The 18,019-nt window shown below is 43.5% G+C and overlaps 1 protein-coding gene across 1 annotated transcript; it reads right to left on the reverse strand.

Moving 5' to 3' along the window:
- Nucleotides 1-6,662: 6,662 nt before the first annotated feature.
- Nucleotides 6,663-17,486, reverse strand: LOC133459367 (neuronal acetylcholine receptor subunit alpha-9-I). Its single transcript, XM_061739260.1, has 6 exons — nucleotides 17,474-17,486; nucleotides 15,521-15,666; nucleotides 15,294-15,448; nucleotides 13,153-13,399; nucleotides 12,756-13,041; nucleotides 6,663-7,348 (listed from the first exon to the last, which is right to left on the reverse strand). Exons 1-6 carry the CDS (start codon nucleotides 17,484-17,486, stop codon nucleotides 6,663-6,665), a joined length of 1,533 nt encoding a protein of 510 aa, XP_061595244.1.
- Between the last annotated feature and the right edge of the window lie 533 nt (nucleotides 17,487-18,019).

An 18,019-nucleotide genomic window follows, 5' to 3' on the forward strand; every position in this document is an offset into this window, starting at 1 on the left:
GATCAGTATTCATACCAGCTTCATTTAGTTTAAACAAACGTGTTTGGATATGGAATGCCGTTTCATTCAAAATTAAATAAATAAATAAGGAACTCCCCTCAGAAGAGCTGGAGGAAGTGTCGGGGGTGAAGGAAGTCTGGGCTTCTCTGTTGAGACTGCTGCCCCCGCGACCCGGTTCCAGATAAGCGGTGGAAAATGGATAATGGATGAATAATGAACTTGGAATTATTATTCAATAGATCCACCAGCAGCTTCTGTGATCCGTGATTCATTTGTGGTCTAGATCAGGGGTGTCAAACGGTCCGTGTATCTTTTGGTCATTGGATTTTTCCGTCATGAGTGGGAATCAAAAAACAAAAAACGATTGGTTTATTTGATTTTCCTTTTAAAACAAAAAACAAATATTGAATACACTGCATTTTTTCTTTTTCTGTGTTAATATGATTTAACAAAGATTCAAAATACGCTTTTATTTTCGTTTTCTATTTCATATAAGAAAAATGAAATCCCTAATCAACAGGAAGGAAAAAACGAACCAAAAACAACCGTTTATTCATATTCGTGCACCGGAAGCTGGCATTTACAACTGAGTGAACTTAGTTCTGGATATTTAACAGGCATTCCTGTGACAATTCTCTCCAGGGGAAGTTTGATTTTAATATTTTATTGGTCGGGTTTACGTGACTCGGAAATGGCTCTGTATGCTGCAGTTCGGGTAACCATGGCAACCATAGCGGCGCTGAAACAACAAATTAAGGATTATTTTTTAAAGATTGATTAAGGACTTGTTCCACAGCGGTTTGACGCACAATGACATTTCCTGCACGTTGCAGCAGATGTGTCTCCTGCAATGCTAATGAGCGTCAGAAGATTCTGTGCTCGGCATCATCTGAGGAGAAAAAGGCTACGCAGAGCTGGAGAGCGCTTTGATTCATCATGGCCGAATGACCGGCTATCTGTCTTCACTGGGGGTGCATGCTGGAGAAGGTCGGGTTGGAAGAATTAATTTAGTCCCACGCGTGAGGTATCCACGTGATTATCATTATATGTATAAATTGCACTGCAGCACAAACTTTACCTGACGCCGGAATTCATGGTATGGCTGATGGAGCTCTCTCAGGTTCTTCCAACCCGACCTTCTTCAGCAAGCACCCCCAGTGAAGACAGATAGCCGGTATTGCGGCTTTCCTGTACTTTTAAGAGCCGCTTGAGAGTTTATTGTTAGGTCCTGTAGCATATTTGCATGACGCGCTGCTGACAGAGAAGTAGGCTACGCTGAGTCCGACAGAAGTTTTATGGCGTTTAATGACAAAACTCAGCCACAACGGCCTTCCGACATGCTTAATGGGTTTTAAACGTGTACACTGCAAACGTGATCGGGGTGATCAGTGTTCAGTACAAAGCGGTCAACAAAAATTAGGCTACGGCTCCCTAACAGCCTGTCCTAACTGCATGCGAGCGTCCGACTGTCGCGCCGCAATGCGTGGCATCGGACCCGCTCTGAACGCGTTATCGGCCCCACGTTCTACCACGTTCTTTTGATTGACAGCTGAGACTCGCCTTTTAGAAGGCTGATTTATGGTTCCGCGTTACACCAACGCAGACCTTACAGCGTAGGGTACGCGGCGCGGTCACCGAACGGTGCGCGTCGCCGCGTACCCTACGCTGTAGGCTACGCCGTCGATTTTACGCGGAACCATAAATCAGCCTTTATTCACCCGCCCGTGCGCTCCTGAAAGAAACTCCTAACATTAGCCGACTCCTAAAAGAGTAAAGGGACAAGTAAAAGATGGGTGATTACTTGTAATCTCCCTACGTTTGTACTTTCTAAACAGAAAACAAGCTTATTATTCGGTGGAATAAGTGGGGAAAAAACCGAACAATTAATAACGGCGTGTGATTACGCAATCAAACAGCGAACAGCTGGAGTGACCGGCGTGCGGTGCAAACATGTCAGCATGTCAGATCATTACTGGGATGTGGGGAAAAAGCAGAGGACACGATCAATCCGGCAGGATCCGGGACAAATTAAGCCCTATTAAGATTAAGATAAGATTCTTATTATATCTTATTATCTTATCAGAACCTTCCAGCCTGGCGATCTCCCTCCAGCAGCTGCCACTTTATTGAAGTTCTTGTATTGAAATGACTGTTTCCTACAGCGCTTTACACTTTTTTTTCAACTTTCAACCGGCTTTCAACGCGAGCGACGGGAAGAAAATAGAAGCAGGGCGTGCGACAAAAGTCCAGCTCAAAACGACGCCGCGTCGCTCGCAACCAGTATAGACAGTGCAATAAAAAATAAAGCAATGGAACTGTTTTTGACGCTGACTCTCGCTTGCGTCGCATGCAGTGTGTATATTTGCAATATACTGTGGACATCTGAATAAAAACCTCATAAATAGATTGAATCAAAGCGCTCTCCAGCTCTGCGTAGCCTTTTTCTCCTCAGATGATGCCGAGCACAGAATCTTCTGACGCTCATTTCTGAGCATTGCAGGAGACACATCTGCTGCAACGTGCAGGAAATGTCATTGTGCGTCAAACCGCTGTGGAACAAGTCCTTAATCAATCTTTAAAAAATAATCCTTAATCTGTTGTTTCAGCGCCGCTATGGTTGCCATGGTTACCCGAACTGCAGCATACAGAGCCATTTCCGAGTCACGTAAACCCGACCAATAAAATATTAAAATCAAACTTCCCCTGGAGAGAATTGTCACAGGAATGCCTGTTAAATATCCAGAACTAAGTTCACTCGGTTGTAAATGCCAGCTTCCGGTGCACGAATATGAATAAACGGTTGTTTTTGGTTCGTTTTTTCCTTCCTGTTGACTAGGGATTTCATTTTTCTTATATGAAATAGAAAACGAAAATAAAAGCGTATTTTGAATCTTTGTTAAATCATATTAACACAGAAAAAGAAAAAATGCAGTGTATTCAATATTTGTTTTTTGTTTTAAAAGGAAAATCAAATAAACCAATCGTTTTTTGTTTTTTGATTCCCACTCATGACGGAAAAATCCAATGACCAAAAGATACACGGACCGTCAAACTCACTTTGCTTGGCGGGCCGGATTTGACCAATTTTTTTCTCGCGGGCTGCACAAAAAAACGATGCAAAAATGTTTTTTTCTAATCCTTTTTTTTACTATTGTTATCCAATCCAATATCAGTTTAGTTAATTTTAAAGGAAATATGCACTTTGTTTACACTCTAATTATGTAAAATATATTTCTTCAGGATCTTTTCTTGAAATTTCTCGTTTTTTTTTCAAATTATGTAAGATACTTTTAATATCATTAAACAGAAACCAGTATGTTTTTTTTTATATTTCGCTTTTTTATAGGAAATTTAATTAAATGCAAAATCTTTCTTATTACATCTGAGAGTGTTTCTTTGTGATTTAGAGAGTTTTCCAGTACAATTAAGTGTAGTTATTTTTAAAAATTGGCACGGATATTTACGCCAGTGTGCCGAAAAAGTCAGCACTTCTCTTTCAACTGTTTTACTTGGTCACTATCCTCGTATTCAAAACTGAAATTCTCAGAATAAATATCTTCTATCATTTTTTTTAGCAGTGATATTTTTCCTGCGAAAATATATAATAGTAGTCAGTTAATAAAAATAACCATCGACCATCTACAAAGAAATAAAAATCGGCAAATGCATTCTAGAAAACTAAAAAAATGGCAAAAACTGCTCTCTTTGTGGAATAACGATGGATTTGTAGATGAAATATATTATCGGATATGCTGCGATTCATGGCAATTATTTATGCCTTTATTAACATTTTGTTTTTTTGCGTTGGAAACTTCTCACGGGCCGCATGAAAATCTCTCCCGCATGTGGCCCGCGGGCCGCACATTTGACACCCCTGGTCTAGATGCTCCGGTGGTTAAAACCTCCTGCTCTGGCTGGAGCTGGGAGCGGCTGCTGCATGAAGACTGGTGGCCTGAACCGCCCTGGGACGGGGAGGGCGCCGCAGCAGGACCCGCTGCCCCTCATTGTGAAGAATGATTCATGCTTTCATGTTTCAGTCTCCTAAAGTCTTCAATAATACCCACAAAAAAAGCCTTTAGGTTAGCTGCTAATTGCCTTTTGGAACACACAAACAAAGCAGAAACAAAAAAAGTCCCTTGAGGGATCTGTAAATAGAGACAATCGCGTCTGAAATTAAAGAATAAAAAGATACACATAATTTGAATCTGATGTCTCAGAAAATCTTGCTTTTTGTGATATTTGACTGTTTTGCATTTTTCTGTTTCTCTTAATGAGATTATAACATAAACAAATCCACCTTGTCTCCTGACCTGACAGAACAGCTTCACCCTATGATAATAAAAGAGTAAAATCATGACAATCAGAGGTCGTGAAGTGAAACAAAACTCAATATGAAAGGTTTATTAGGTTTATTAAAAGGTTTATTATATTTCACGGTATCAACAGTTTGAAGTGTTTGAAGTAGATGTTGAGATAAAGAGGCCCGTCTAAACCAGAGCTTGGCGGTTCCAGTCCTGGAGGCCGCCGTCCTGCAGGTTTTACACCTGATTCAGGTGATCGGATCCCCATCTGCATGCCATCCGGGTCTGAAAACGTGTTTGTATCAGATGCGATCAAACATCTGAAACACCCAGGACAGCAACCTCGCAGACCAGAACCGCCCAGCCCCGATCAAAACCTGACTATTTTCACTGCAAAATCAAAAAGTCAAAGAAACTTTGGGTCAGATGGAGTTCAAACTCCAACCTTCAGACTTTTAAATGTCATTCAATTATTTTTAAAAGAGCACAGCAAATGATTGTGAAAGACTGTAAAACATTGTTTTAAATTCAAACGTAAATATTCAAACAGTTTAGAGACATTTTATTTGTCCTTTACATTTGATTTGTGTTTACACCGTGAGAAAAAGACAAAACTTTAAAGGCATGCTGTGTGGTAATACTACTTTTTTACTACTTACTTTGTATTTTCTGCTTTTTTTTTACTTGACGGTGCTGATGAGTGGGATGCTCCGGCACGTCTCGTCCACAGCAGGTGGATTTACTCAACTTCAATATTGAGTAACTTTGCATTTAAATGTAATAAGTTTAACACAATAAAATATAACACAGATTCCGCTTAGCGTCTGTTCTTGGGGTGAACCCTTAGTAACTGAGAAGTCCTAATTATCGCCTCTGTGTTAGTGTTTGGTGATTCAGTCGTGTCTTTAATCTCAAATAAATCCGTGATCATCTGTGGAAAAAAAAACGTGTCTGACCACAAACATTCACCATGATGACGGCTTTCAGATCACATTCGGAGGGGAAATCCTGCTGTGCTGTTAACCTGAGAAGAGATCGCTTACAGACATGTTTAAAGAATCCCATTTAAAGACTTGATTGATGACTTGTTTAATAACTCATCCTTTAGACTGTAAAGTAAATCTGGATGAAGCCTCCAGGTCCCCAGACCTGCTTCCTCTCTGCCGTCCAGAAAAAGATTTCTGATTTTGTATTCCAATAAAAATAAATTAAAAAGAAACAAAAGAGTTATGGTCCAATGTGTGTTTTTTTTTTGGATTGATGCTGATTTATTAATCATTGGTCCCAGTTCGTCAGATAGACCCCCCCTCGAAAACCCCCCCCTAGTGGCCAGACAATTCTGCTAATAATAATTTGGATCCAGTCCTGAGTGGTCAGCAGAGGACCGGCAGGTCTGGATCCAGACCTGGGGGTCGGTAGAGGACCGGCAGGTCTGAATCCAGAACCCAGTGGTCGGTAGGAATGGGTGATATTTTACCGTTCACGATAAACCGTCCCACGGTAAGAATTTGTCATCTCGCGGTAAAAACGATAAATTCCTGTTTATGACGTTTTTGTGTAAAGCTGATTTATGGTTCTGTGTTAAGGGTAAGGAAGGAAGGAAGGAAGGAAGGAAGGAAGGAAGGAAGGAAGGAAGGAAGGAAGGAAGGAAGGAAGGAAGGAAGGAAGGAAGGAAGGAAGGAAGGAAGGAAGGAAGGAAGGAAGGAAGGAAGGAAGGAAGGAAGGAAGGAAGGAAAGATATGAGCCTGAAAAAAGAAAGAAAGAAAGAAAGAAAGAAAGAAAGAAAGAAAGAAAGAAAGAAAGAAAGAAAGAAAGAAAGAAAGAAAGAAAGAAAGAAAGAAAGAAAGAAAGAAAGAAAGAAAGAAAGAAAGAGGAGTCATTCCAGTTTTGCAGTACATGTGTACTAATTTCATTGTTTTTTATTAATTCAATTTAATTGGTGTAGTTTAGTAACATTTAGTATTCTTTTAGAGCAGTGTTTTGGGGGATCCAAAGACTGAATGTGGTGATAGATTTATAGTTACAAAGGTGGAGTTGAATTGGTATTTTTTTTTATCATCATTTTTATCGTTATCGGGATAAATGCCAGAAATTATCGTGATACATTTTTTAGTCCATACCGCCCATCCCTAGTGGTCGGTAGAAGAACTGTAACATTTCCGACTCCTGGATGGATTCAACCTGGAAGTTAGAATTTTGCCACATTTTTGAATTAATCGGGTTGTGTGGAGTCAGTTCTGAACCAAGATGGAGACCACCAGAATTTGAACATCAGGTTTCAAAACAGTTCTTCAGAAACAAAAGGGTGAGATCACCAAAGTCATAACTTCTGGCTCCCAAAGGTCGCATCTTCTGTCTTTTTCAAACGGCCTTTCCCAGGATGACGATGCTCATGAAGAAGAACATGATGATGAAGAGCCACATGAAGAAGCGATCCATGACCTTGGCAACTTTCCTCCACTCTGCAATGTGCACCTGTGCTGCATGCTGGTCCTGGTAAGAATTGGCAATGTACTCAACGTTTTGGCGCAGTCGCTGGTGCTGGCATCCACACTGGGTTCTCACCAAGCTCTCCTTCTTGTTCTTACTGACTCCTCCTCCACCAGTGGCACTCTCCAACTCCTCTCCTCGCTCCTCACGGCCTGCAGCAGCTCCTTCCTCCTCTGAATGGTCGATGGTCAAAAACAGATCTTGTTTCCAACTGCTCTGCTTAGTCAAGTCCTGCTCCACCTTCAACGACTCTCCCGCACCATTTTTATCCGCGCTCCCTCCCCAGACCTGTCCATTTACGTCCCAGTTTGCTCCTCTGGCTGATGTGTTGTCTGGCTCCTCGTGAGAAAGAGATTTCTTCCGGGACGAGGCTGCTCCGAGGCAACTCTCGCCGCTCTCATGGACGAAGCAGATCCGGGCGAGGTAGTTGAGGACGAAGCGTTCAGCCCATCGGGGGACGGGTCGAGCCTCGGGACCACAGTGGTGTATGTTCATGATGAAAATGGTGAGAGCTGTTGATAAGGTCACCATCGCCATGGTGGCAATGTAGTATTTTCCTGTTAAAAAAGGACAAACATTTAGACACCAGATCTGAATTCATTTTGACATCCCAGATTGAAATCATTAATATTCCAGTAGATGGATATGTTGACATTCAAGACAGCTGTGACTAGGGGTGTAACAACATATCGTGCCACAAAATTTTGCGATACAAAAACGTCACGATACGTGTCGTGGAGGTGACAAACGATATTGGGTTATCAATATTAATATCAATATTAATATATTGTGTTTACTAGTAACGCGCATCCTATTGGTGCAGCGGGATCACGTGACACGTGATCTACTCGCGGACGAAAATCTTACTACGCTCAGAAGAAACTAGTACCATTTTGCGGTCCCGATCACGGGACTCTTGGGGGGTTTTGAGCTCCGAACTTTTACTTATAAGATGAGCATGAATCAATCTTTTTTATGATGTAAAGATTGTGTAGTCCCCAAATGTGGGAGCGGGATGAAAGTAACAGGGTTCACCTTATGGCCTCAGGTGGGAGCATGTGGCTGAAGCTCTTAGCTCTATCATAAGCTAAATAACAGTCATGTTGCATTTTGAGTTTGGGACTTTTCATAGTTCATTTATTTACTTTTATTTATTTATTTATTTAATTTTAGTTGTTACAATTCTGGAAAAGAAACAAGTCAAGTCATAAATGAGAGAAAATATTCAGTTTGTGGCAAAATATCTTTACTTGTATGAAACTGAAGATGCATAATACAAACCTGACATTTACTTTTAGTTCAGTTTGTGTAAAATGGTTGGCCTGGCTTTCTCTTTAAAACTTAAACAGTTATAAAGCATTACAAACTGTAACAATAGGGCAAACGCACAGCATTGTTTTGTGTTTTGTGTCTTTCAAATAAAAGACAATTTTTTCCAGTCATACTGTATGTACCTCATTCATGGTTGTTAAAAAAATACTGCTATAATATCGTATCGTTATCGTGACCTCAATATCGTGTATCGTACCGTATCTTGAGATTAGTGTATCGTTACACCCCTAGCTGTGACAAAACATGACGAGCAAAACTACAACCCCAGCTCTGAGGAGGCTCAGATGTTATGTAAACTTCTCTGGTTATGAACCTCTCAGGTGTCTTCAGTCAGTCAGTCTGACTATTTAAAAGTGGTCTCTCTGCTGTTGTTGGGTATCATGGTGTCCACCACACTGAACATGGACCAGAGACAGGAAAGGAGACAGAGGACTTAAGAAATAACACTCTAGACCAGCATGTTGAAAGCTAGAAGACCGTCTCCAAGCAGCTGGATGTTCCTGTGACAACAGTTGGACATTTCATTCAGAAGTTTAGGTTCCACAGAACTGTAGACTACCTCCCAGGCCTCAGGCCTCAGGCCTCAGACCTCGGGCCCCATGGCTTTGTCAAAGATAACTCCCTGCAGAAGTCTGTTGGTTTATCTTAAACGTTATGCTTATTTTAAAACTATTTGGCTCTTGTGCTGTTAACTGTACTGACAGACCACTCAAGTCTGGTCCTAAAAGGTCCCAGGAAGAAGGTTGCCGAGCAGAACAGGGCTTCTGCCGTGTGCATCTTCCAACTGATCATCGGCTGTCGCAGTGGGAGCTGGTCACTGTCCGCAGCAGCTAGCCACCATTGCTACTGCCACTTCAGATCAGCTGGAATGGTCTGGGTCGCGATTGCTGCTCCCAGCTCTTCTGTCTAAGCCACCTAGCTGGTCCGAGGGTAAGGTCAGCGCTGGGCGGTAGACGCAGCTCTGGTAGAGCTCATCCAGAGCTCCAGTTGTCCTCGTTTCAGATATCATTTTACTGCGGCATCTGCAACAAAAACGGATTCAAGCGGACTTAATGACAGCTAGTTAGCATCATAAGCTAACATGCGCTAAGCTTGTGCTAACTTAGTTATGGGTCCACTGGACTGCCAGGCCTGTTTGCTCCACCCCGTTGCCCATTTTCAGGGTTGGACTTCCTGCCAACATGGCATCCATTCCTCAGTAGAGTCTGTAAAGCTGTATGATGTCACAGATGGTTTGTCCCGTTGTCTTTCTAAAGTCTCTCCTTATAACCAGCAGTCAGGGAGCCATTCATCGGGACTTTAAAGGTATTGTGACATAATTTTTAACATGCTTTTAACACTATTAAAAGTCTTGGCCAATATCCCTCAAATGTGTCTAAAAAGGTATAACAAGAAAAACTTCACTCCAGTACTCCATGCCTGGCTTTTTATGACGGTGTTTTTTTGCGCAGTGAAAAATGCTTCCTTTTCCCCCTTTCCTGTCAATCATTGCCCCGCTCCTCCTCCAAACCTCCTCCAACCCAACTGCTACACACTTCTGCCATCTCCACACACACGTGCGCACACCGAACCACAAACACCCACACACACAGCCCAGACAGGGCGACTACAGCCCGGGGATGTCCGTGACAAGAGGACTGGAAGGCAGCACCGTAGCTCCCCGCAAGCAATACGCTAACAGCGGCGTCGGAGAGTTAAGCCGGGAGCGACAGGCGAAGCATGCACGGAAAAGCAGCACGGCGAAGCAGTCCACAGCAAACAATCACAAAAATAAAGGCATGCGAAGCAGCTGTTGGACCACCCCCAGTGATCATGTGGACTGTTATAAAGGTTTATGAACATTTTGTGAATGTATACCGTATTCAAACGTTGAAACCCTGGTCAACCCCCCCCGGCCTGAAACTGGCTTTAAAGTGCCTCATAAAATGGCGACTGTGCCATGAACTACAATCCCAGCATGCCTTGCGGGATGGGGCGGCGCCTGAGAGCGACGCGCACCCAATCCCGAGCGAGGCACTGATGATGTCATCGCAGCGCGCGGAGATACAAAACTCCGTGCTGCACCGAGACTGCTCTCTTCCTCTTCTCTTCTCTCCAGCCAAGGATCCGGGACGCGCGTTGCTGTCCAGCAGCTTTTAAGAGCTGTGGGGAAGGGGGGTTTCAAGGAGCTGTCGAGGCCCGCACTGACCGGGCGCAAGGTCCGATCGCAAGGTCCGATCCCAGAGCGCTGCGCTGCGCTGCGCTGCGCTGCGCTGCGCTGCGCTGCGCTGCGCCCTGGACTCTGTCTCCCTGCCTTAACTCCTTTCTTTTTTCCCCGAGCCCTGTCTTCCACTCAGGACGACCGCTTCGGGAGCCAAAAACCCGCCCGGAGCTCCAGCCTTTGGACCGCGAGGCCCTCGCGCAGCCCGGCGACACCACACGGGACGAGCCGACGTTCTGAAGGGAGGAAGCGGCCCCCGTGGGCAGCGAGGCGATGTGCTGAGGACGCGGTCAGGACCAGAGAGCCGGTGTGAGGTTTCTACAGTCACTGTTCACTTTTTCTGTGGAGTTAGGAGAGGAGAGAGACCAAGCGGCCGCAGAAACTGAGGATCCCCGTCAGGAAACCCCTTGCAGGACAGAGCCGCCGGCGACGGAGCCTGCAGCCTCAGGTCCGGACTCCCGAGGACGCGTGAGCTGCGGTCTGGGCGATCAGTCACTGGTGTAGACCTGAATTTATGTTTAATGACATTACTGTGTGCATATTACGGTTATTTGTTCATTTGGTGGCGCCGTTTCGCCAGTAGTCACGTTTAAAACACCGGGAGTAACATCCGGTCTAGATCTGCACGTGGCTTAAAGAGGGTTCCGCCATCTTTAAATACCCCGGCTTCTTTAAACACCGCAGCAATATTTTAAACCGTACATGTTCGTGATATCATTATTATTATTGCTTTGATTTCTTTTTTTCCATTCCATGCATTTAACTTTCAGGTCATATTTTTCTATTGATGTTTTTCTAGTTAATTAATTGTTTTATGATACTTAAGTTCTGCCATCGGGATTTATTGGGTATCCATTTACATCTTCTTTGATACCCGTGTGTAAATAAATTCTGATTGATTTTTAATGAGTGGTTGTTGTTATTTCATGCAAGATTTGGTCACAAATTGATTTGTTTAAGCAGAGCCTAGTGTTCGGATATCACGCCTTCATTGTTATTCTGTAAGATATAGTAAGATTTGCTGTTCTGCAGGATAATCCTAAAATCATATGAGACTGATTTTCTGCTGTTTAGTTATCACAATTCCACCGGAGTAAGGCCCCGGCGGTGGTGCCCCGAGGATTTTATTTATCATATTGATAATACGATTTGATAAATAGTCAACTTTATTAATTATTAATAATTATTAATAATATTCATTTATAGCCTTGGATAACTAATCAGCCAAACTACCCGAGTTGCACAACACAGCAGTGTCCCCTTATCTTAAGTCCAGTCAGTGGCCGCGGGTCTTTTTAGCAGTTGTCCTCCGGTGATGAGAACAGAGGTGGCTCTAAACAGCTCCGTGTTAAGCCTGATTTATGGTTCCGCGTTAAATCGATGCAGAGCCTACGCCGTAGGGTTCAGCGTACGGTGCGCGTCGCCGCGTAACCCTACGCCGTAGGCTCTGCGTCGGTGTAACGCGGAACCATAAATCAGCCTTTATGGTGCGCTGGAGAGGACAGGAGACAGGGAGCTGGGTGGAGGGGGCGGTGATTTAGCGGGCCGTTACGTAACGACCCGCCACCAAACCAGATGCGCCGTTTTTGCATAGTTATGCGAAAAATCCCAGAAAGCACACAATACACTGAATGTTAAAAGTTTTTTTGGGTGTAATTGATGTCAAGACACCCAACAAAACACAAAAAATCTAGAAAAATGTGTTTTTCATGTCACAATACCTTTAAAGTACTTATGAAATATTTTCTTTTAAGTTTTAATGAGCAGTCCTTTGCTACATGTCATTTGAACCACGGCGTCCGACCCAGCAAGGAAACGCTGGTTCGGTTTAGATTAAAAACAGGTTGTATCGTCGTTATCCTTCCATAAAAGGGTTCTCTTTGTGACTCCGAGCAACTTCAGCTGAAACATGAGGATTTACTGCTGTTGAAAGCGCTGAGCGATCATTGACTCCTGAGCTCTGATTGTAGTATTTCAAACTCCTGCTGACAGCTTATCGACCTGCTGGCCTGCAGCTCATTACAGCTCCAGCAAACCTAGGAAGCTCTGAGCTAGAATCGTCTTCATCTGCTCCATTTCACCCGTTACAAACAAGAATGCCAAGATCTGCTTGCTTTGCAGCTTCCCTCTTCTGTTTAGCCTTATATGGGATCTCAGCATATTCATCTTCAGTCTTTATTGTTCTTCAGATGATCATCTCTTATCTGGAATTTCTACTCTGAGGATGCAGAGAAGCAACAGTCTCAACGACGGACTCTGGGTCGATGCGTTCTCTTCTCAGGACTATAAATCCTCTCGGGACGACATATTCAGCAGCTGAGATGAAAGAACTCTGACCATAAACCAGCTCCACCAACAAACCGTTCAGTCCATAGCGGGGAATGTTCCTGAACCCAAGACGAGGCAGTCATGACTATGTACTGTTGCCTTACCTATGAGAGGGACGCTCTCGGAGGGCGGCATGCTCTCAGCCACCAGGAGCTGGAACACCGTGAGAGCCAGCAGCACCGTCACGCCCAGAGAAACCTTTTCACCCGAGTCAGCCGGCAGGTAGAACCCCAGCGGAGCAAGGAAGGAGATCATCATGCAGGGGATGAGCAGGTTAAAGATGTAGAAGGAGGCTCGCCTCTTCAGGTGGAGCGTGAAGGTGATGTCTGGATACGGGTCGGAGCAGCAACCGTACTGGATGACGTTCTTCTTGGCAGGCATGCCCAGAACCTGGTTTCAGAGAGGATTTAAGTTATTCTGTTTTAGGAAGAATTGTTTGTGTTTATTTCTTAGTAAAATTGTCTATTTTTGCCTACATATTATTAGAAGGTAATATCGTACCTCCCACTCAACGTTGGCGACAAAGTCGGACAGATCAGCGCTGTCCAGGGCGTTGAACAGGTCCATCTGGTTGCCGTTGTGAGTCCAGGAGCCAAAGGTCAGGTGACACTGTTGCACGTCAAACGGGAAAAAGGCCACGTCCACGGAGCAGGAGCTTTTGGTGATGGCTGGCTGGTCCCACATGACCTGGCCGTCGTTACGGAGGACAACGTTGGTCTCCATGGAGCTGGAAAACTCATCATCTGCACTACGATGGGGAAGAGCAACAGAATTACAGTCATGTGCAGAAACACCATCAACTTGTAAAGTCCCCGCACAGTACATCCAAGTGATCGCTGTCTGGCGCTCGAAACCCGGAGACTGTTGGGGGGGGGGCTGATAAGAGGGAGGAGCCGAGGAAGGCGTTGAATTGAGGGAATTGTGTGTGCTTATCAGTAAGTGTCTGTCTGTGAAGCGATGAGTCCGTCCGTGAACCTCCGCCCAGAGCTGCTCTCAGCCTATTGTCCTTGATGTTATCAGGCGGCTCGGTACAGTTCTGCAACAGGGATCCGCAGGTGTTCGTGGGAGAGGGGAGGGTTAGTGGGGGGCAGAGTCATCTTGTTTACATTCCACCAGAAAGATTGTGACCAGGAGCGATCGGCCTAAGACCGCACTGTCAAGGGCAGATCAGCAATTATTTTGAAAACAGGCAGCCTCAGTAATTTTCCGTCTGCCTTTCAGTCTCTGGTTCATCAGCGGCGACTCCAATCAGACGAATTGTGATCAATTCCGGCCAAGCTGAGCTCCCAACTTCTCCAGGTTGTTATCCATCTTGTTAATGAGCTCAAAGACCCCCGCCAGCCTGCGGTTCTGTTCGAGAATCGCATCCAGCTTACGGGCCTGCTCCCCAAACGTAAAAGTCCGAGCGTTGATCGCTTTGCTTGATCCTTCTGCCACGTCCGGCAGCTTTGAAAGAGCCAAGACGGCTGCCGACGACTTAATCATTTGTCGATACATCAGGAAACCCCCACCTCCGATCATGAGGATAATCAGGAGAAATCCTGCTATCATAAATCCAAATATGAAGGCATCTTCTACGTCCTCAATGGACAGGATTGCCATGCACAAAGGCTTCCAATATTTGTAGGAATCCATTGTATATCCAGCAAGAAATGTCCCATCCGGGCAAGAAGGCTTTTTCTTGTTGCAAAAATTTGGTCAATTGTGCTGAGAGACCAGTTAATCAATTCCATAATTGTAAATTTCGGAGGAGTGAAAAGAAGAGAACTCTGAAGACAAGACAAGCAAAAGCAGTAGCGAGGCAGACAGATAAGGGAGAGGAGTAGAAAAGTGTCCGCCTTCGTCGAAAGACGGAAGAAGAGATATATATATATATATATATATATATATATATATATATATATATATATATATATATATATATATATATATATATGTGTGTGTGTGTACACATACCCACATACTATCTACATTATTTATTTATTTAATAATAATTAAATAAGTTTTATATGTATCTATTCAAGTGTTTCTGCTGGTTTTCTCCAAACATGGTTCTAAATAAATATAAATAAATTAATATTTATTAAAAATGGTTATTGGTGCAAACTATGTTAACTATACATTGTTTGAATTTGTTGATGTTATAAAATGTATGAATATGTATTGTTTTTATTTATATCTAAATGTTAAACGGAATGACTTTTTATTTTTTCTTTATTTTCTGTTTTTCCTTTCTTTTTTTATATGCTACCTCTTTAGGTTTGCTTTTAATTTTTTTTTATAATGTACTGTGTATTATGTGTCGGACCCCAGGAAGAATAGCCGCAGTTTTGCTGTAGCTAATGGGGATCCAAATAAAAACTATAAACTATAAACACCTCAGACCTGCTGCCAAGCACGGTGGTAGAGGGATGATGGTCTGGGGTTGTTTGCAGTGGACCGTGAACTCATCTATAGACCAGAATATTCTAGAGACAAATGTGAGGACGGATCTGTCTGACAGCTTAAGATCGGCTGAACCCAGGTCATGTGACAGGAAATTATCCAAACACAGCAGTGACCAAGCCAAAGTCCAGACCTGAACCTAAAATGCTGCACTGGGGCCTTCAGAGGGTTATGGGTGGGGTTTAGGCTCCACCTACCTGTTGTACAGAACGATATCAGGCCTCCACACGTAGCTGCTGGGTATACGGATGGTGTCGAGGCCATCGTAGTCCTCTTTCCTCCATGTGAGGTAGGCATCCATCCACACCTGGCGGATCCACAGGTAGGTGGTCAGGATCTGGTTCCGCTCATCCTGGTGAGACAACATAAACATCAGCACAGCGTTCACACACCTGGATGTGGACCAGCAGCAGTGGTTGGCTACCATGTCAATGATCTGGGAGAGCGTGATCTGCAGAGTGACGTTGATGATGTGGTCCGTGTCCTCCACCGGTCGCAGGGCATTGGTGTAGTTGGAGAGCAAGTCGTTCAGCAGCTTCTGGGCAATGCGGCCGTGTGCAGCGAAGCAAACTGAGAAGGAGTAGAAAAACACTTTGCTTGTTTCAACTCCTCAGAGGACTCACCCTCTCTGGTGCAAATTTCAGGACAAAACGTTCTCAAAGTGATAATGTTATCGGTTTTCTAAAATCACCTGCCGCGCGAATATGGTCATGAATAAAAACAAGAAAAATCTTTTGAGTTCTGTGTCCTTTTTGTCACTGTACCAGTTTTTTATTGAGAAAAAGGGACGTTAAAATTACTAAAAGCAATTATAGGTTTGTCCATTAGTGTGTAGAGCAGGAACTCTCACTAGATGTTTCCTGTCTGACTTCATCAGTGTCTCATGGTTCTGGAGGAGTTCTGGTCCGTTCTTGTTTCCATCGTTGCTTCAGGTCATTGAGGTTTTTGGACGTTCAGGTCTACACAGCTCTCTGAAGGTCCACCACAGCATCTCAAGCAGGTTCAGGTCTGGACTTTGACCAGATCCTTCCAGAATCTGGATTGTTTTATTTTTCATCATTCTGTTGTAGTTCTGCTGCTGTGTTTGGGATCATTTCCTGCCACATGACCCAGTTGTAGCCAGTCTTTGTCCGTCAGACAGATGTCCTCACATTTGTCTCCAGCAGACTCTGGTCTACAGAGGAGTTTATGAGTTTATTAGGATCCCCATTAGCTGATGCTGTACATCAGCTACTCTTCCTGGGGTCCACACATAACAAACAGACATAACAATATACATTTACAAGTACAGAAACAATATGATCCATACTGATATTCCCTGCTTAACAGTCAATTAAAACAACTTTAACAGTAATAGTAATAATGCAAGATAACCTCAATAGCAAAATGAGATTAAAAAGTAATAATGATAATAAAATATAAAATAAATAAACATAATTATAAGTGTGTGTGTGTGTGTGTGTGTGTGTGTGTGTGTGTGTGTGTGTGTGTGTGTGTGTGTGTGTGTGTGTGTGTGTGTGTGTGTGTGTCCAAAGGGTACAGACAGAGCCGGATTAACGGAGAGGCAGAGTAGGCACGTGCCTAGGGCCCGACAGGGGGGGGGGGCCCAGACAGAGGGAAAAATAAATTTTTTTTTTTTTTTTTTTTTTTTTTTTTTTTTGTCTGCACACATATTAATGGTTGATAACATGCCGGTAAAAACCTAAGGCATATATATATGTGCATTATTACTATATTTAGTATACATACATATATATATACGCATACATACGCACAGGGCCGCCGCAAGGGATGTGCGATCCGTGCGACCGCACGGGGCCTGGCGCCCCAAGGGGCCTGGCGCCCCAAGGGGCCTGGCGCTATGGGCCGTTTTTTTTTCCCCTATTTTTTTTTTTTTCTTTATAAATATCAACAGTCACGTTCCATTACAGACCTAAATGTGTACTAGTCTGTGCATATCAATAAATATATGTGCAATGATGACGCGTGTCTGTTGTTCAATCCAATGATCAGACCAAGCGCAGACACAAGCTGCTCTGATCCAGACGGGTGGAGGTGGAACAAACTGTCACACAATGTCGAGAAAACGAGACAGATTCAGGAAATTTCGATCAGGGGATGAAAAAAGAAAAAAACTAAAGACAATGGAAGAGTTTAATGCCTCTCTGAAAGGCACGTTTGATAAATTTGTTACAAAAATCACCGATCCGCTCGGGTCTCAAGCAGCCGTGGGGCCCCGCGTCGAGGTAAGCCCAGATGATGATGAGGCAGGGGAAGGTATCCAGTATTTTGCTAATTGGAGAGTTAAAATTGCGCATAGAGACACCAGATCCGACCCGAAAAACCCAAAAATTTCGCGCGCGCTCGCTACGCTCACGCGCGAGGGCCATCCTGGCTGTTTCACACAGGGCCTCGCAAATCTCTCTAACGGCTCTGCATACGCATACACATACATACATACTACAGCACACTTTGTCTTACTGCAAATTGTATTGGTCTTTGTAGATTTGACTTCTTATTTAACTATTCAATTTAATCAACACATTTAATTAAGATTTTCTGCAAAATGCTCACAATCGATAAGATAAGGATAATTTAATAGCATTTAATAGAGCATTGTAATAACGTATAAATAATAAAAATCTAAAAATAGTCTGATAGACTGTTTAATATACAACACATGACTTATTTTGGAATACAAAGAACCAACTTGACTATGACTTTGCTATGTAAAATGTGAATTAAGTTTTATTGGTAACTTTGGTAAGTTTAAGATTTCATAAATAACATCGATGGAGGGGGGCCCGAAAATCACAGTCTGCCTAGTGTAGTCCATTTATTTAATCCGGCTCTGGGTACAGATACAGCCTTTGAACATAGTTCTCCAACATTAGTATAAATGATGAAAGTGATCGATGCATGT

Source organism: Cololabis saira, chromosome 14 (assembly GCF_033807715.1).
Source record: "Cololabis saira isolate AMF1-May2022 chromosome 14, fColSai1.1, whole genome shotgun sequence".
In the NCBI taxonomy this organism is placed as follows: Eukaryota; Metazoa; Chordata; class Actinopteri; order Beloniformes; family Belonidae; genus Cololabis; species Cololabis saira.